The following is a 20,235-nucleotide window of genomic DNA, read 5'->3' as shown; positions in this document are numbered from 1 at the left end:
TACTTACATATAATAAATAAATAAATCTTAAAAAAAAAGTTAAGTAGCTAATATTTTTTTAAATAATTAAGGTAATTATTTGAATTCTATGTCAGTATAACTGCTTTCAAGAACAAATAAAAGACAATGCAGCAATTAAATCTTGTGCTTAGCTTACAGCGACGGTTGAGATGAATTGGGTGAAGCTGAATACATACTGACTTTAAAGTCAGTATGTGGTGAATGCATCCTTCTGTGGTAGAGAAATGTTATTAAAAAGAGAAAAAAGGGCATTAGGAAGAGTAGATGATTGTCTCTGATTAAGAAGAAAAAGCTAAATTGAGTTCTGAAGAACAAATGTATTTTTTTTGTATACTGGAAAGAACTTTCCAAGTTAGTGAAAGGAAGGTGGTAGCTGACATGAATATATATGATATAAAGAGAAAATGGTGATTAAAGGGCAAGGACGGTATTCCCTAAGAATGAAATAAAACACACCAACTACTCTCCAACCCAAATAACTAAGGGTAATAAAAAAAAAATGCGGTCTGCCATGGGTGAACCTTATTTAGGTGCAGTAAAGTGTATAGCAGCTTGACCTCGTGGTCAGGATGGAAGGCCCGTCTTTTGAAATTGCATGGTTTCAGTCTTTCGTTCTTGTCTACTTGGGTCACAGTACTTGTTCTGAGGATGGACCTTTCCCAATCAGATGTGTGCACTGTGCCCCAGACATTTTCCAGTTTTCCCCCAGGTGTGTATGTGAGGGGGCGGGGTAGTTTATTAAAGCCTTAGGAAAGGGAGTGAGCTGGCTAGTTTTATGTCAGCTTGACCCAAGCTGTGGTCATCTGAGAGGAGGGAACCTCAATTTAGTAAATGCTTCTATAAGATCAAGCAGCAGGCAAGCCTGCTGGGCATTTTCTTAATTAATGACTAATGGAGGAGGGACCAGCATATGGTGAGTGGCTGTGCCGGTTGAGCAAGCCATGCAGAGCAAGCATCAGCTCCTGCCTTCCAGTTCCTGCCCTGTTTTGAGTTCCTGTCCTGACTGCCTTTGATGGCACACTATGATGTGAAGATGTAAGCCAAATAAACCCTTTCCTCCCCTAAGTTGCTTTGGTCATGGTGTTCCCTAACAACAACATTAGCCCTAATTAGAACAGGGAATCTGGGAGTGTATGAGGTTGGAAGGTGTCCTAGAAGTGGGGTAGTGGTTCTGGAAGGAATCTGGTCTGAGGTGGGAGACAAAGCACAGGTGCCAAGAGAGGAGGGAGCATCTCTGAAGCATTATCCCCCTGCCCACCACTTTCCTTAAAACCAGCATGAGTAAAAAGAACTTCTCCCTATAAGAACCCAACATCCTAACAGCTAGATGATCTGTGGTTCCTTGCTTACTGAACATAAGCACTGGTGTGGAACCACACTGCCTCTGCCCCTCATAGCCTGAACACCATTTTCCGGACAGAAGCTGAGTGGAGTTTTGCTTTCTCTGCCATCTGTTTTATATCGGCCCTAGGTTTTTAAGCCTTATGTTTTTTTGTTTTTGTTTTTAAAATAAAATTCTGTTTCAAACTGAATGAAGCTACATTATTTAAATGATAACTGTTTATTAAACTATAGTGCCGACCACAAAAGAAAAGCCTAGTAGTCAGGGCTCATAGGATTAGGGCCAGAAGATTTCTCTGGACTGGTGTATTCCCACTTCACGTGATCAGGAAGGTAGAAGATGGAATACTGGGCTTGGTCCAGCACCTGTGGCACATTAGGCCAAAAAGCACAAAGAGACCTATACATTAAGTTGTGCAAATAAATCTGGGCTGTGACTAGATTCAAGTGGTGTGTGTACACATTTATTACCACACCCAGTTTAAGTGATTTTGAATTAAGGAATTTGTTGTGGCGTTTTGTGGTTTTGAGACACGGTTTCTCTCTATAGCCTTAGCTATCCTGGAATACACTCTATAGACCTGGCTAGCCTCAAACTCTGAGCCACCTGCTGGGATTAAAGGTGGGTACCATCACCACTTAGTGAATTTGTTGGTTTTTTATGTGCTTGTTTTGTTTGCATTTCCTAATGGCTCAGCAGCAAAACAAAGTGCAAAGTGAGCAAGACTAGTGACCTGAGTTTGATCCCTAGAACACGTGGTGAAGGAGAGAACTGGATGTGCTGTGGTGAGAAATAGGTATCCTCCTGTTTTTACAGTCACATCATATACACATAACAACACTGATAAAACTTTAATAAAAGCTTGTGCTTCTAGTGGAGATTATCTTACATGTGGCATCAGAATCGGCGGCAAGGACTGACTCACCACCGTTTGCAGGTTAAATATTTACTTTGGATGAATATTGGCAGAACACTTTGTGCGTTATTTACATCTTCTTGAATAATGGTTTAATTTGAATCCCAACAACTTCAGTCCTAGGTATGATGTGAAAACTGAGGTGTATGTTAGAGCCAGAGAGCAAATGGGGAAAACTGATACTAAAACCTAGAGCTGAGATTTTAAGGAACCTTCTCAAGTAGGATTCCCTGGGAGAAGTGATCTTTGGTGCCTTTGGAGCACCTGCAGGATGCACAGGAATCTTTTTCCTTTCCTTGTAAAATGGGAAAGTATGTTTGCCATCTCTGGGAGAATAAGTCACTGGCATTGCTCTGCTCTGTTCTATCCTTATTCTCTATCCTTGAGGGAGATAGGGAAGCGACAGACAGGTTGTGGAGCATTTTATCTTTGTAAGTGTGCAGCCTGTTGTGTGGCTTAGTATGTCTTTATGTTTATAAAGTAAAAGCTTAGCAGTTTGAACCTGTCTTTCACTTAACTTCGAATACCAAAGCAGAGGTGTGAGTATTATACAGAGGAGGTAAGAGGATGTCAAAAGAGATAGTGTTGGCATCTAGAGTCCACCTATGCTTCTGCTTCTGCTACACTACCAGGCTCATTTCCCAGCCATAGCTTGTGAAGGACTGCAGTCTAGCATATGCTAAGTACGGGTTTATTTCCTCATAGGTCTTGAACCTTAGCATCAGCTTTACAGGGTGTTGCCAAACTTTTCCCATTAGGGTTTATACCAGTTTAGAGTCCTGTTCAGCACACCTGGGCAGTGCTGTTCCCTCTTTTCTCATCACATTTGCAATGGCCAGATAGTAACCAGGTGGGTGTGAAATAGTGTATGGTCAGACTCACCTTGCCTTTCCTGTGCTTTGAAGTGGAGCATCTTTTCACATGCGATCATTAGGATGACTTGTGAATTTCATATTCTTTTGCCCATGGTTTCCTCTTAGATTGGCTGTCTGTCTTTTCAGTTGGAGGTTGCTTCAATACTCTTTGTGAGTTGAATATGAAGTAGTGATTTCTCTCAGTCCAGGTCTCCTTACTCTGTTGAGAATCCTTTGGAGTTTGCTGTGTCTTACTAACCCAGATTAACTAGATGTTGAGAAAGAACCAGTTCCTTGTAGGTCCAACAGTAACCAATTGTTGGGTTCATATGCCAGTTTTTCATAAGTAGATGGGAAGCTTAGAAATAACACTGAGAGTTGGCACTTAGGAATTAAAGCAAATACTGTTTTACCATGGACTGCTCAGTAACTGTGATTCACGAATGCATTTAGGTGAGCAATGAAACGACTCTTTAAACCTACCTGATTGTATTCATGAAGTGGTTAAAGAGGCTGTAATTTAGTTCTCATGACTTCTCTACCCTTCAGTCTCTAGATTTAGTGTGTTGTGGTTTTCTTTTTCCAAGCTTTATTGTGTCTTGCATAAATGGACATACTTTGTTGTCCTTTTTTGGTTCTTGTTTGAATCCTTCCTCCCAGTGTAAGATCATCATGCCAGGCTTCTCTTTGCTTTATTGTTTGTTTTTCAAGACAGGGTTTCTCTGGGTAAACCTGGCTATCCTGTAACTCATTCTGTAGACCAGCAGGGCCTGAAACTCAGAGATTCGCCAGCCTCAGCCTACCAATATTGGAATTAAAGGTATGTGCCACCATGCCTGGCATATTGTTTGCTTTTTAGTTTGTTGTGTAACCCAGGCTGACACTGAACTCGGGATCCTCAGGCCTCTGCCTCCTAAATAATATGTAACTCTCATTGTTTTACAGATATGAAAGGGAAAGTCAAGCAGGTGGTGCTAATAATAGAGGTGTTTCTTCACATAGTGCCTCTGCTGGCTTACAGTCTTGTTGATTTCCTGGGTAGCCATGTAAATGTGTTTGGTCACCTAGTAACAGAAGCTGAGAGCAATACCAGCTCTGATGCAACACTGAGTAAGAACCTGCAGTTACCACAAAGGGAGTTGACTTGTATCTCATCCCCTCAACATCCATTTATATTTTGGCTTTAATTTTTATTACGTGCAACCAGAACATAAGCTGTAAAAGGGTTTCTTGTCTTCCTTAATTGTTTAAAGTGAAAGAATAGATAGTTGAAGGGAGTTTAGAAACATGTATTCTTCTGTCCAAGACAGCAACTATGTTAGAAAGTTTCACTGTGATTAAAGATAATCCTACTGGAGAGGGTGTTCCGTTTTTCTTACCTATGTAGTAGTAACCATAGAAGGCTGTAAGAAAGTGAAGATGTGAAGGGCATCCTTGTAAAACTCCATACATACCACTGTTTAAATGCTAGACTTTTAAAAGGTTTCTCAATAAGCATTTATTTTTTGGTATATATCTCAAGGAAATTAATTATCCAAAGAATTGTATTATTTGAACAGATAGTGTTAGTGGTAACTTTAGATTATTTTAAAAGCAGCTGTAAAGAAAGAAGGCAGAAGGAAAGAAAGGTTTGGTCTGACCTTAGGCAGTGTGATGGTTTCCATATGCTCAGCCCAGAAAGTGGCACTATTAGAAGGTGTGGCCCTGTTGGTAGGTATGGCTTTGTTGGAGTAGTTGTGTTACTGTGAATGTGGCCTTTAAGATCCTCATCCTAGCTACCTGGAAGCCAGTATTCTGCTAGCAGCCTTCAGGTGAAGATGTAGAATTCTCAGCTCCTCCTGCACCATGCCTGCCTGGATGCTGCCATGCTCCTGCCTTGAAGATAATGGACTGAACCTATGAACCTGTAAGCCAGCCCCAATTAAATGTTGTCCTTATAAGAGTTGCCTTGGTCATGGTGTCTGTTCACAGCAGTAAAACCCTAAGACATGTCTATTCACTACAAGGGATCAACTTTATTACCCACATGTTTGAAATGGCCAGAATGCCTACAGAGAAAGATGGGATGTGGAAATGACTTCCATAGTCCTCAAGAGAAGCTGGGAGGTATAGTCCTTCAGCAGGAAGCTACCAGTAACTATTAAAATTCCGATAGTATGTTCGTTATGGAGTCTGAGCCGGGCGGTGGTGGCACACGCCTTTAATCCCAGCACTTGGGAGGCAGAGGCAGGTGGATTTCTGAGTTTGAGGCCAGCCTGGTCTACAGCCTGAGTTCCAGGACAACCAGGGCTGCACAGAGAAACTCTGTCTCGGAAAAAAAAAAAAAAAAAAGAAAAAAAAGAAAGTAAGTTATGGAGTCTGTATACTCAGTGTCTGCACTTGTAAGGAAGGCAGGGTGTCAAGAGTTCAAGATCATCTTTTATTACATTGTGTTTGAGGCCACCTTAGGCTACATAAAACCCTGTTTCCAAAAACAAGCAAACTGATAATATATATTAACGAGTAAAAATATCTTTGAAAGCATTTTTTTATTTTCTGTGGTGGTTTTCTTTCTTTCCTAGCGATTAAATAGCTGCTGACAAGTTTGTAGACTGGTTGATAAGATTGAGAAGTAATTATTAGACAAGTCATTTCCACCCGGGGCTATGTTTATTCACAAACCAGTGAGGGGTATAACTCAGTCAGGTGGATATTGCTTATTACGTATGCTTAGGCATGTGGAGAATAATAGGCAGATTCTGAGTTTGCAGTGAATCACACCATTAGATACCCATTATTTATTTGTTTGAATGGCCTCTGGGGTATAAAATAGCCCCAGTGTACTGTGGGTTTCTAGCTGAGTCCGGAAGAAAAGCAAAACATCACCAGTCCAGTTTTCTGGTTGTTACAGACAGCACATAAAATGTAAATTGTTTTTTAAAAAAGTGTCAGTGAGCTGCCATGAATCAACTGTGAAATGTAGGATGTCTGGTAAGTAGAAGTGAAACCCAGATGTTTATAGGTGATTGTGCTTCATTAGTGCTGGGGACCCGTCAGCTTATGTGTGCGTCATTTTAGCATTAGGTTATTTGTGGGTTTTTTTTCCCACTGGTTAGGGTCTAGTTCAAGAGATTGGATAAGAAGCTGGGTGGTGGTGGCGCACGCCTTTAATCCCAGCACTTGGGAGGCAGAGGCAGGCGGATTTCTGAGTTTGAGGCCAGTCTGGTCTACAGAGTGAGTTCCAGGACGGCCAGGGCTACACAGAGAAGCCCTGTCTCAAACCCCCCCCCCCAAAAAAAAAATTTAAAAATTGAACAGTAGAGACTTATGAACGGCAAAGAAGGCAAAAACGAACTAGACAGCAAACCTTGAGACCATGATACAGGTTTGCTTTCTTCACTCTTGTTGTTGTTTGTTTATTTGTTTTGTTTTTGAGACAGGGTTGTGTGTGTGTGTGTATGTGTGTGTGTGTGTGTGGCCCTGGCTATCCTGGACCTAGCTCTGTAGACCAGGCTGGCCTCGAATTCGCCTGCCTCAGTGCTGGGATTAAAGGCATGTGTCACCTTCACCCTACTTCTTTTTTTAGTTTTGATGTAAATTTGCCAAAACAAATCTTCTTTGTCCGAGAATGCTTACTTCATTTATTTTTTCTGAACGATATTTTTATTAGATATATAATTCTGGAATACTGATTTTTCTTGGGAGGTAGGGTGGCAGGGTACTATACTCTCCTTTTAACTCCAGTTTCTGTTGCGAAATCTATAAATCATTGAAATCATAGTCCCTCTGTAAGTAACAGGCCATTTTTTCTTTTTTTTTTAAGTCTACACACATGTGCACACATGCACACTTGTACATGGCAACTTTGGGTGTTCTTGTTCCTGCTATGTATGCACGTCAAGCTAGCTGGCCTGTGAACTTCTGGAGATTCTCCTGTTTCTGCCTCCTGCCTTGCTTGCTACAGGAGCTCTGGGATTGCAGATGTGTGCTGCTGTACTCAGTTCTACATGACTGCTTGGGATCTGAACTAGTCTTAGCTCAACTGAACCATCATCGCTTTAGTCCAACAGGCCACTTTTTCCTCAGCTGGTTGTCTTGGGCTTTGGTTCAGTTTTGTTTTGTTTAGATGTTAACATTTTGATGCTTTCAAGTGGGATTTCTTGTCCTGTTTGGAAGTTTCCTGGTTTTTTGTATCTAAGTTTCTTTCTCTGGCAATTCTGTTTCCCATCCTTTGGTTCTTTGGTGGCACATACTATATCTTGTTATTTGCCCATTTGTTGCGGCTCTGCTCATTTGTGTTTTGTTTTCCTTTGCATCCTGTTTTTCTGTTTTCTAACTGGATAATACATTCTGGCTTCTTGCACTGCCACTTTGTTCCTGCTTCTCTGTGTCTCTACTGAGTTTACTTTGGGTACTGTGTCTTCTCTAATACTTTACTCTGTGCCCTTGATGTTTCAACAGTGTTTGCCTTCTGGGGCCTGAGATTGGGTTCAGCCAGCAAGACTGCTTCAGAATTTGACAAATTGAGTTCTGTCCCTAGAACTCATGTGGTAGAAAGAGAGAACAACAATACATTTCTAAAAAGAGAGTTTGCCCTTTTGGGGGAACATTTGTAATGATAGCTTGGAAGTCTTGGGTTTCAGCATTTGCCATTTTGGCCTTGGTGCTTGACAATTCCTCTTCCATATACTGTGAACTATGCTCAGTTCCTTGTATGCCAAACAAATCTGAGCTGCCCTCTGACGAGCAGATGCCAGTCTTCTGTGGGTGGCAATTTCGGTGTGGCTCACAGTTGTCTTGATTGTACTTCTGAGTAGCCAGTCTACCTTACTTCAGTTTTCAAAGTGTGCTCTGTGGGGTCAAAACTGGTAGCCATAGCTCAAATGTAGGCCTCGTAATAGAAACCACCCTTTCCATCGTCATCTCATCAGTCTCCGCCTCAGAACTGCAGTAGTGGGCTGTGTCATGTAGCAGTCCTTTGTTGATTGAGGTAGGGGTGTGTGTGTGTGTGTGTGTGTGTGTGCTTTCTGTCTTTCACATTCCAAACAGTGCTTCATTAAGCATGCTTTTAACAGCTTACTATAGCATACTTCTGAAAATATTGCTATAATATATGCCCGGAAATTGGCTTATTGATTTTGGTTTCACAGAGGTCAGTGTTAAATCTATATTTTCCTAGAGTGTTTCCCAATTTTTTTTAAAAAATTATGTTTATTCCATCAGTAATCCCCAAGAGTGAAAAGATTTAAAAGAAGCAATAGGAAAATCCTTGCCTGTGATTGTGTAGATGAATTGAATTGGGTACTTTCTGGTAACACCAAAGTAAGACTTAGACCTTTTCTATAAGATGTTTCTTTCTCTCAGGTGAGGTTGAAAAAGGAAGTCATCTATACATGATCCTTGTTCTTTTCCCCCCAGAATTTTGATTCTGACATTAGCAGTGTGGGAATAGATGGCTGCTGGCAGGCAGACAGCCAACGGCTTCTCAATGAGGTCATGGTGGAACACTTCTTCCGACAAGGAATGCTGGATGTAGCTGAGGAGCTCTGCCAGGTAAGCACATGCCAGTGAGGCATAGGGAAAACAAACAAGACAGCGCTGGTGGAGTTTGCAGTGTCTGCAGATGGGTCTTGGGTGTACCTCAAACTGTAGATAGATTTGTAATATTTTAATTATCAGGGATAAGTCATTTTGCTAGAAAAGTTTTAAGTTCTTAGAAATTATAATGCTATAATTTAGTATCTGAATTGCCCTTTCCTTAAGAAATTAGACTCAGAGTTTAATATCCAAATTGTTGTTTCTCTATACTGAGTCTGTTAGGTTGATTCCTGGTCATGAGTCAGAGTATGGAAAGTAGCACTACCTTCTCTGTGTGATCCAGGCTCCTCCTGTGTCAGCCTCCCCAGTGCTACACTTATTGGCATGCACCATTCCGTCTCCTTTTCTCCTTGTGATACGGATGTTAATAAGAAGAAAAGAGGAAAGAAACAAAAATGTTAATGCTTGCTTTTCTGATATAGTAGAGCTATATCAAACGAAATTTCAGGCTAAAATATACGTCAGGTGGGCATTGCCCATCGTGTTTCTGTTAGACAGGAAGACCATGTATTCATGGTAGTAGTAGCTGCTGTGTATTATGTGTTTTCTCCAGGCCACACCCTGCCTTTCCTTTCTACTACATTGTGAGATAGGAGTTACTGTGGCTGTTCCACACACAAGAAGTATACCCAAGGAATAGACCCAGGGCCGTCCAGGGAGCATGTGTGAAGGAACAGGGCGATTTAGTCCCCTTTCATTTCTCCAAATTCCATTCTGTTGCATTTTTTTTGTTGTTGTTGTTTAAAAAAAAAAATGAACTCAAAAGATAAAATAATGTAAAGGGCATCATAAACCAGTCTATAATCTAAGCCTCTTCTGTTTGAAACAGTTTAAATCAATCGTAGTGGGTCTTGCTTTGTGCCTTTTGAGGTGTGTGTGTCCATACAGTAAACTGTGTCATTGAAGATTAGTTATTTTTCAAGTAACAGACTCAAGATAGCAGCTTAAACAAAGTTTGTTTTTCTTTTCTAGAAAGAAAGGTAGTATGAGAGGTTCATAGCATCTGTCCCGTGAAGTTCTTAGACACTCCTTGTAGCTCTGCACTCACTTTCCAGCGAGTCCTCCTCTTCTTGTGGTCAGACCTCCAGCTGCACCTTACATCCCAGGAAGGAGTATGTGTTTACATTGTACTGGCCTGAGTGTGCGGAACCACACTCAGCTGGAGTCCAGCGCCAGTGCTCAGTGCAGATTTGATGGCAGCATAGAGGTGGCACAACCTCTGTTTCTGCCCCAGAAGTATTTGCTAAAAGAAAATTATCTTTGACAGCCTTGTATTTTATAATCTAGATCAGGTTTTTTTCCACTGTGAATGAATATACTAACAGGTTTTGTTTGTTTGTTTGTTTTTCCCTTCCAGGAATCTGGTCTGTCTGTAGACCCAAGTCAGAAAGAACCATTTGTGGAGTTAAATCGAATATTAGAAGCATTAAAAGTCAGAGTTCTAAGGCCCGCTCTCGAGTAAGTTTCTCTTTCTTTTAGGTACTGTGAGGGGGACTCCGCAAGAACACTTATTGTAAAACACAGAGGAGATATTTGGATAGTTCTGTCTTACCTAGGGTAGACTAATGAGGATTTGAGAAAGGAGACTTGGATGTCTTTAAACAAAGTGAGATACAGCTGTATAATATAAGAACATGGGTAGCCTTTTGAATGTAACAGTTGATCATGTTTCCAGAAGAGAAATAGGTTTACTTATCTATACTGCAATACCTCTTTGGGTAGACCAGCATTAAAACTGAAGCATTATGGTTTTGGCAATCTTTACATGATATTTGAGCTTCTATAATGTGTTAAGGATTGTGCTGTCATTCTGAAAGTTGGTTATGGAAACTAAGTGATATTCATGAACAGAGCAAAAATTCTGTATGAAAGTTGTGCGTGAGTGTGTGAGAGGGGGGAGGGGAGGGAAGAAGAGACGAGAGGGAAGTGTGTGTTAAGAGTCAAAGATAAGAGAGTTCAGGTTTATGGGTGTCACACTGTATATGTGGGGATCAGAGAACAACTTTGGGTGTCAGTTTTGTCTTCCACTCTGGGTTCTCGGGATTGAACTCAAGTCATCAGGTTTCTGCTGCACACCAGCAAGCACTTTACCTGAGTCATGCCACTGGCTGAGATTGCCATGGTGTACGCGGTGCACCCAGGCATGATTGAACCCAGGGGGATGCACAAGTGAATAACTGGATTTTGATGATTTTTCTGTGAACATGCCATTTACTTGAGTTACCCAGAATATACCTGAGTAATTGTTGTTAGAACAAGGTTGGTGTGTACTTTAAATAAGAATGCCCCCTACAGGCCTATATATTTGAAGAATAGGGTTGTGTTGTTGGGGGGAATTGTGGGCCTTTTTGGAGGAGGTATGTCATTGGCAGTGGTCTTTAAGGTTTCAAAAGCCCACACCATTCCCAGTTGTGGATCAGGAAAGAAACTCAGCTTCTGCTCTAGCACCATGCCAGCCTGCCCGTGCCCCCTTGCTCTATGCCCCCTGCCATGATGGTCATGAATTTACCCTCTGAAACTGTAAGCAAGCTTCCAATTATGCTTTATTTTAAAAGTTGCCTTGGTCATGATGTCTCTTCAATAGCAGAAAAAAATCACTAAATAAGACAGTTAGGCCAAATAATAATTATTTTAGGTTTTACAGGTTAATGAGATTTTTGTCACATTTTCTTAATTTAAATGTAATTTAAATGGGGGAACTGTGGGTTCTTTTAGAGGAGGTGTGTCACTGGAAGTGGTCTTAAAGTTTCAAAAGCTTACATCATTCCCAGTTGTGGATCAGACAAAAACTCTCAGCTTCTGTTCTAGCGCATGCCTGGCACTGTAAAATAGTTGGTCATAGTTTTGTATGTGTCACACAAAATAGGGAGCAAGTTATTTGTTTATCTAATGCCAGAGACCCTAAATCCATTCTAAAACTTTTAGTGTGGCAATTGCTAGGATATTTATAGTAAATTACATGAAGTAGAGATAAAGAACAAGATAACGAAAGGTAACGTGCTGGTGTTTTACAACTTGGAATGTTTGAAATTCAGTGTTAAGGATTGGAAATAACTCATGTGGGGTTTGAAATTTGTGTTTAGGGTAGAGGTTACTGCTTTTTTTTTTTTTTTTTTACTTTTGATCAGCTTCTTTTTAAATTGTATGTTACTAGAACTAGCCAAGATGAACAGAGGGTTCTTATGTTAATCTGTATGTTACAAGATTTTTGTATAAGCTAAAAATATAAATGATCTGTTTAGAGCTATATCTCTTTAACGGTGTGTCTTTATAAAAGGTGTGTGCTACCTTTGTACGCTGTATGTTGACTGTTCTACACTGTGAGCGTGTCTGTGTGTGTGCACACGTGTGCATGCACTCATGCACACATTTAACTTGCAAAATTTTGAACTGCTTGCTTATACTGAGATAGACAAAACTTTAAAGTGGCTGCTTAGTATTTTGTTTTGAGGTTATGCATGAGTTTTACTTAATCTTTGATTCTGGGGGGAATGTCTTAAGGCTCACTATGGATGATATATCTGACCATCTTAGAACATAAAATGATTTCCTGGGACCTGCAAGAGCAATCCCTTCTTGCCTCTGTTAGTGAAAAACCCTCCATTATACAACTTGAGGAACCAAAAATAACTAAATGGTATAAAAAGGAAAAGAGAAAAGTTTTTTTCACCTAAGAGAGAGAAATGCTGCCTTGGTTTATACTGCAGAAGGGTTGGTTTTTTTTTTTTTTTTTTTTTTTTTTTTAAGATTTATTTATTATATGTAAGTACACTGTAGTTGTCTTCAGACACACCAGAAGAGGGCGTCAGATCTCATTACGGATGGTTGTGAGCCACCCTGTGGCTGCTGGAATTTGAACTTGGGACCTTTGGAAGAGCAGTCAGTTAGTGCTCTTAACCGCTGAGCCATCTCACTAGCCCCCTACAGAAGGGTTTTAATGGAACAGGCTATCAACACTACCAGGCAGACTGCTGAGACTGCTGAGTCTCCCCGGGCCAGAAATTTGGTAGGAGTGCAAAGAAAAGTCAGAAGGATAGGTATGAGGCTGCCCTTATGCTTTCATGGAATAATGTTTGGCTAATGATCTTATGGCTAAGAAAATCCTTGTCAAATATAAGAGAGACTATAGCGTGAATAAGTAAAACAGAGCACCCGATGATCACAGATTTGAAGTACAAATTGAGGGTGCAATGATTAAATTGTTTCTGGATGAGGCTGGAAAGATGATTTAGAGGGCTCACTTTTTCAGAGGACCAGGGTTCAATTCTTGACACCCACATGGTGATTGTCCTAGAGTTTCATTGCTTTGAAGAAACACCATGATCATGGCAACTCTTATAAAGGGCAACATTGACTTACTTATAGGTCAGAGGTTCAGTCCATTATTCTTATGGTAGGAAGCATAACAGCTTTTAGGCAGGCATGGCCCTGGAGGGACTGAGAGTTCTACCTCTTGTTCTGAAGGCAGCTAGAAAAAGACTGATTTCCAGGCAGCTAAGATGAGGGCCTTAAAGCCCACGCCCATAGTGACACACTTCCTCCAACAAGGCCACACCTCCTAATAGTGCCACTCCCTGGGCCAAGCATATTCAAACCACCACAGTGACCCACAACCATCTGTATCTCTTGTCCAGGGGATTTGATACCCTCTTTGGGACTCAGGCATGCACATGGTTACATACAGGCAAAACATCTAAACACTTTATAAATATATAGTTTTAAAGGGTTTCTGGTGTTTGTTTCTTGTTCTTCGGTGCACAGCTTCTCATAGGTGTGCAGCCTTCATCTCAGGCAGTTCTTAAGTAGCCACAGACAGCAGGAGACACAGCTCTCCTGAGGAGACACGTGAAGGGGGTCCAAGATCAGACAAGTTGCATTTTCCCCCTAGAGTTTGATTTTCTTCTTTTTACCCAATTAATTAGCCTTAATTCTGAGAAGACAATTTAAAAAAAAAAAAAAAAAGGAAGGTGATCCATTTAAAACTAATTCTCTGTATACACTAAGTGATAGAGAAAGAACACTTCAATTAAGGAGAAGCTAATTAAAATGAGTATTGGGTATAGTGCACACACCTATAATCCTAGCATTTGGAAGATGGAGGCAAGATGATCAGGAATTCAAGGTCATTGTCTGGTACATAGGAAGTTAAGGCCAATCTGGGCTTCCTGTCTCAGAAAAGAGTATAATGAGATACCAGGTGTCAGGGTTAAGGGAAAGGACTCGATAGAGAGACTAGAAGAAAAAACAAAAAACAAAATAAAAGAGAGAAGATAATTGAGGTGATAACATCTTTTTCTGTTTTAAATTGACTGCTGGTGGAAGGCTATAGGAAGATCCAAGCCTATTCCTCGGGAAGAGAATATACATTATCCAACTATCCTACTGAGGGTTCAGCAGCATTGGAAGAAAGGCAGCCTATATATCTGAGAACCTCAAGTAAAGTTGAATATGTGTGTTTTATGTTTTGTTTTAATCTTTTCTGTTCTTATGAGATAAGGTCTTAGGAAGCTTAGGTTGGACTTGACTTTCTGATTATCCTACTACCTGGACCTCACAAGTGCTGGAGCCAGCGGCCAGCTTGCCTGTGGAGCACAACAGTCCTCCCTGCTTTCCTCTTTTCCCCTGTTCTTTTTTGAAACAAAATTTCACTAATGCTATGTAGTACATGCTGATATTAGCCCTTAGTCCTGGAATTACAGGCATGTATCGTCATATATGACTATGACTCTTTTTTTTTTTTTTTTTTGGTTTTTTGAGACAGGGTTTCTCTGTAGCCCTGGCTGTCCTGGAACTCACTTTGTAGACCAGGCTGGCCTCCAACTCAGAAATCCGCCTGCCTCTAGAGGCCTCCCAAGTGCTGGGATTAAAGGCGTGCGCCACCACGCCCAGCTCAACTGTGACTCTTTTAAGAAAAAAAAAAGTTAATGTTTTTGTGTGTGTGTGTGTGTGTGTGTGTGTGTGTGTGTGTGTGTGTAACTTGCAGGAATTTGTTCTTTTCCCCATATGTACCTTGGAAATTTAATTCAGATTGTCAGTCCTGTGGCAACTGTCTTTGCCCATTAATTAATCTTACTCCTATGCATGGTTTCTTAAACAGCTAACAAAAAAGACAGGCTGGAGAGATGGCTTAGCAGTTAAGAGCACTCACTTACTGCTCTTTGAAAGGTCCCAAGTTCAATTCCCAGCATACACAGTGAGTGAATCACAACCCTCTGTAACTTCAGTTTCAGGGATCTGACACTCTTCTAAATTCTACACAGATAGGTACATACGTGGGCATAATTTAAAAAATAATAAAAATATCTTTTTAAAAAAATCAAAGGCACATCATGACGGAATTAGCCAGTAACCAAGACTTCGCTATTTGGAAATAACAGGCCCCCATTTGTGAAAAAAAAATATATACTATATTTTAATCATATTTTTCTCTCTTCCAATTTCTACAAGATCTTCACAGCCTCCCTTCCTATGTTTTGTGTTCTTTTTTTTCTCTCTTTCAAAAATGAAATAAAGCAAACAACATAAAACCCAAGAACACAGAAAGCACAAAACCACAACAAGGAAAATCTAAATAAGCAAATGACCAATAAGACAAAAAACAAAAAAACCCAAAAGTTTACCAAAAAAACCATTGAGTTCATTTTGTGTTGGCTAACTACCCCTGGGCATGGGGCTCCTACCTCAGTGTCTGCACATTGTCCAGTTGTATGTCTTTGCTACTGAAAGCTACCGAAAAGAATCCAAATAGATTTCCAGCTACCGAAACAATTTCTCTGATGTGGGCTCAGTTGAGGCAGTGATGTCTGAATCTAGGAGTCGTTTTAATGCTATGTTTTTGTAGCAGTGTAGGCCGTTTTAGCAGTGTCAAATACAGTTTCCGTCTCATGGGAGTGGGCCTTACGTATAATCAGAAAATGGTTGGTTGCACCCATAACATTTATGTTGTTATTGCACCCAGTATATTTATCTTACAGGCAGATCACTGTTGTTGGTCTTAGGGTTTGTAGCGAGTGATATTAATGATGACTTTTTTTCTCAAGTAACATGCAGAGTACCTTCTGGTACCGTGACCGCTGGTTAGCAGGGGTGAAGCTTCTAGTAGGGCACAAGTTAACTTCTCTGTGCTGGAGAACATAAGTAAATATTTTCTACAATAGAGCCTTACTATCAGGTTGTGAAGAATAAACACTAACTTTGGCAATAGTCTATGATGGTTTGGAGTTTTGGTAGAGCCCCTTTGACCAACAACACAATAAGAAGTAGCCCATTTCTGGAACTGTAGGAATATCTGGTTGAGACATTGTCTCCCTTATTATTTGGTGACTCCATTTGGATTCCTTTCATTTATGATAGGAAGTTTCTACAATAGTAGGTTTACATATGATTTTTCAAATGGCTTTTAGTGTTAGTTGTTCCTACCCAGATTCTCTCTTTTATCCTTTTCTCCCTCCCCTCTCCTATTTAATGTTCCTACTCTAGTTTCCCCTTCTCTGTCCATTATACTGTATTCTATTACCCCTTTCCATTGGAGATCCTCTCTGGCCCTGTTATGTACTTAACTTTTGTGATTTTTTTTCCAGATTAAAAGCTCAAATTATTCCTTGCTCAACTGCACACAAACATAAATTTAGCTGGGTGTGTTCTTGCCCAGAGATCACCACTCCCTTGATCTCTTTATCTCCTGAACACAGGATTCAGGTTCATTTCACTTCTCGGTGCCCCTTTATTATTACTTGAACCATATACTTTGTATTTTTAAGCTTTTATATTTTAAGCGTGCTTGATCAGAATGCATGAGACTAAACTGGAGAACCAAAGTCTCTTTTGGGATTTTTTAATACTTCCTTTGTGAATTCAACTAATATAAATCTCTTTATCTTAGCCTCAGCTAGACTCTGCAGACAAGGGAAAAAAACAGCCACATTCTTCACCAAGATACCATAGTGAAACCTCTTGGGCCAGGTCTGCACAGTCCAAAGCACTCTCAGCAACACAGTCTTCCATATTCCTACTAGGATGGCCCATTAAGACCCACTTAAATCATTCCACTGCTTTCCAGAATCCACATTCCTCCAATCAAAAGCATGGTCAGGCATATCACAGCAATACCCTGCTTCTGATACCAACTTCTGTCTTAGAGTTTTGAAGTGGAAACTTACGGGCTCTTTGGAAAGTCTGTTGAATAGTATTTTGCTGGGGCAGACACATGAAGGAACATTTAGTTAAAGTGGACTCAGGTGTTAAAGGCTAAGGCCGACTCAAGAAGGAACATTTTGATGAAGCAGACACAGGAGAAAGGATGTTCTGCTAAAGCAAGCACGGGAAAAGACATGATGAAGAATTCTTTGCTAACAACACACATGTATTGGTCCGCCTCACATTACAAAGTTGAGATGAGTTTATTGGGACTCCATAGATTTTTTTTTTTTTTTTGTGGGACACACACACAAAAATCTTCTGGTGATATGCTACAGTTTCTTGCCACTTCTGTGCACTGGGGCTGATTGGCAGAGTGATGTCAGCTGAGACAGACAGGACCCATGCTGCGGCAGGACATGTGGAGGACACGTGATGTTTGGAGTGTATAAATAGGGCTCGATGGATTGGAGCTGAGTTTGGCTTGCTGGTGCAGCTAGCTGTGTAACACTTGTGGATCTTGCATCTTTGCCGATCTTGGTTGAGAGAGGCACGGCCGAGAACTTCTCCTGGTGTCCCTCCATGTCACTTCTGCTGATTTGAGCCATGGCTGAGACTTGGCTGTTTCTGCTAGGTAGTGCCACCACCACTGATTAGAGTTTGCTATCCCGATTCTATTGAACTGGACTGCTAGTATATCCATGAAGTGTTTCCGAGTGGATCAAGTTGCAGCTGCTCACCTGTAAACCAAACTGCTGATTTCCAGACAACACAGATGGGAGTTACTCCAAAGATCCTAGCTGATCAGGTCCACTTTCCCCATATCCTTTCTTTCCCACTACCTCTGGTGGGTGGTGGGCTAGAAGGGAGGTTAAAGCATTTAAGAACCATCATTAAAAATATGATTTGAAAAAAATTAAAGTTGCAGGATTTTACTGCTATGAGGAGATACCATGACCAAGGCAACTCTTATAAAAGACACCGTTTAATAGGGGCTGGCTTATAATTTCATAGGTTCAGTCCATTATTATCAAGGTGTGAGCATGGCAGTGTCCAGGCAGGCATAGCACGGGAGATGCTAGAGTTCACCATCTTGTTCCGAAGGCAAAGAGAAGAAGACTGGCATCTTCAGATATCTCGGAGGAGGGTCTTAAAACCCACCTCCACAGTGACACACTTTCACCAACAAGACCACACCTACTATCACTCCTTGGACCAAGCATATTTAAACCACCACAGTCTCCTTCAGTTGTCTTAATTGCTATAGCTGAGACTTTATAAGTACTATATTGAACAGGTATGGAGGAAATGGACGCCCTTGCCTTACTCCTGATATTAGTGGAAATAGTTTAAATTTCTCTCTGCAGCCAGGTGTGGTGGCGCACGCCTTTAATCCCAGCACTCGGGAGGCAGAGGCAGGCGGATTTCTGAGTTCGAGGACAGCCTGGTCTACAAAGTGAGTTCCAGGACAGCCAGGGCTACACAGAGAAACCCTGTCTTCAAAAACAAAAACAAAAACAAACAAACAAAAAAAATCTCTCCACTTTAGGTTACTGTTGTTTGTGAGACTGCTGGAAGTCACCTTTATTTTGTGTTGTGGTATTTCCCTGTACTTGTAGTCTTCCAGAACTTTTATCCTGAAGGGATGCTGAATTTTGTCAAAGGCCTTTTCTGTATCTAATGAGATGATCATGTGGTTTTTGTCTTTATATGGCAGATCATGTTTATTGATTCATGTATGTTGACCCATCGTGGCATCTCTGTGATGACTCCTACTTATCATGATAGATAACCTTTTTAATGTGTTTTTAGATTTAGTTTGCAAGAAATTTGAGGATTTTTACATTTATGTTCATACAGGATATTGATCTATGATTTTCTTTTTTGTTGGGTCTTTGTGTGGTTTTGGTATCAGGGTGGGAGTGGCTTTATAAAAAGAATTAGTAAATGTTCCATTTCCATTTTGTGAAGAGTTTGAGGAATAGTGGCATTGATTCTTCTTCTAAGGTTCTGGTAATTCTCTGAGTTGGATACCTTTGGCCCTGGGCTTTTTTGTGAGATTTAATTGCTGCTCCTATTTCAGTAGGGTCTATGGGTCTGATTAAGTTTTTATTTGATCTTGATTTAACTTCCATATCAAGAACTGCCTTTATAGTGTTCTATAAGTTTTAAGTATGTTGTGATTTCCTTTTGTTCTGTTTTTTTTTGTTTGTTTGGTTTGGTTTGGTTTGGTTTTTTGAGACAAGGTTTTTCTGTGTAGCCCTGGCTGTCCTGTAGACCAGGCTGATCTCAGTCAGAGATCTGCCTGCCTCTGCCTTCCCAATGCTGAGATTAAAGGCATGCACCACACTGCTTGGTGTGTTTTCCTTTTTATTCAGATCCAAACATTTTATATGTTCATCATGATTTAGGTCTTGACCCATTTTTCATTCAGTAGTGAGATCTATTGAGATTTTCTTTTTTCCTAGTATGTGTTCAGTATTAGCGAAAGTTGAAATAGTTGCTTGTAAGAATACAATGTATTCTTTAGTATTTCGGTGAAAAATTCTGTAACTGTCTTCTGGTTCCATTTGACTTATGACATTATTTGGCTTCACATTTCTCTGGTTTGATGCCTGTCTTGTCTTGTCATGAGAGTAGGGTATTAAAGTCACCCACCATCACCGGTTGAGGGTCATTATGATTTTAGCTGTAGTGGTGTTTCTTTTATGAACTTGGGTATCCTGTGTTCAGTTCATAGATGTTTAGAATTGCCATATCCTCTTGGTGGATTTTTCCTTCTGGTGAGTATATATATGATGCCCTTCTCTATCTCCTTGATTCAGTTGAATTTGAAGTATGTTTTGTCAGATATTAAAATATCCACATCTACTTGCTTTTGGGGTTTATTTGCTTGAAATATTTTTGTCATTTTTTTAACCCTGGAATGTCTGTTTGATGATGAGGTATATTTTTGAATGCAACCAAAAGATGAATCTTATTCAGTTTTGATTTTTTTAAATTAACTTATTTTTTGTGGGTTTGCCTGCATGTGTCCCTGTGTACCATGTGCATGCTTGGTGGTGCCTTTGGAGGGAGGTCAGAAGAAGGAGTTGGATCTCCTAGAACTGGGGTTACAGATATTATGATGTAAGTTGTTTCTACACACATACTCACACACACACTCTCTGATTTATTGTTCCAAGATTACTGATTTTTTTGTGTCTTCTTGAATATAGTTAACCTCTTCAGACTGAAGGTTTCCTTCTACCACCTTCTGTAGATATGGATTGGTAGATAGAAATTGCTTAAATTTGTTTTTATTGTGGAATGTATTTCTTCTCTCTCTTTCTTTCTTTCTTTCTTTCTTTCTTTCTTTCTTTCTTTCTTTCTTTCTCCCTCCCTCCCTC

At 40.4% G+C, this 20,235-nt stretch overlaps 1 protein-coding gene across 2 annotated transcripts in view; it reads left to right on the top strand.

Moving 5' to 3' along the window:
* The window catches only part of Rmnd5a (required for meiotic nuclear division 5 homolog A), a 56,507-nt gene that overhangs the window by 20,541 nt on the left and 15,731 nt on the right, over positions 1 to 20,235 (top strand). For both annotated transcript variants that reach the window (XM_029478384.1, XM_021164691.1), the window contains exons 3-4: positions 8,531 to 8,665; positions 10,068 to 10,168. In XM_029478384.1, coding sequence (XP_029334244.1) covers positions 8,531 to 8,665; positions 10,068 to 10,168 — 236 coding nt within the window. The remainder of the gene's footprint in view (positions 1 to 8,530; positions 8,666 to 10,067; positions 10,169 to 20,235) is intronic.

Source organism: Mus caroli, chromosome 6, assembly GCF_900094665.2.
Source record: "Mus caroli chromosome 6, CAROLI_EIJ_v1.1, whole genome shotgun sequence".
NCBI lineage: Eukaryota > Metazoa > Chordata > Mammalia > Rodentia > Muridae > Mus > Mus caroli.
Note: the sequence above shows the minus strand (reverse complement) of the source record. Positions and strands in the feature narration are given on the sequence as shown.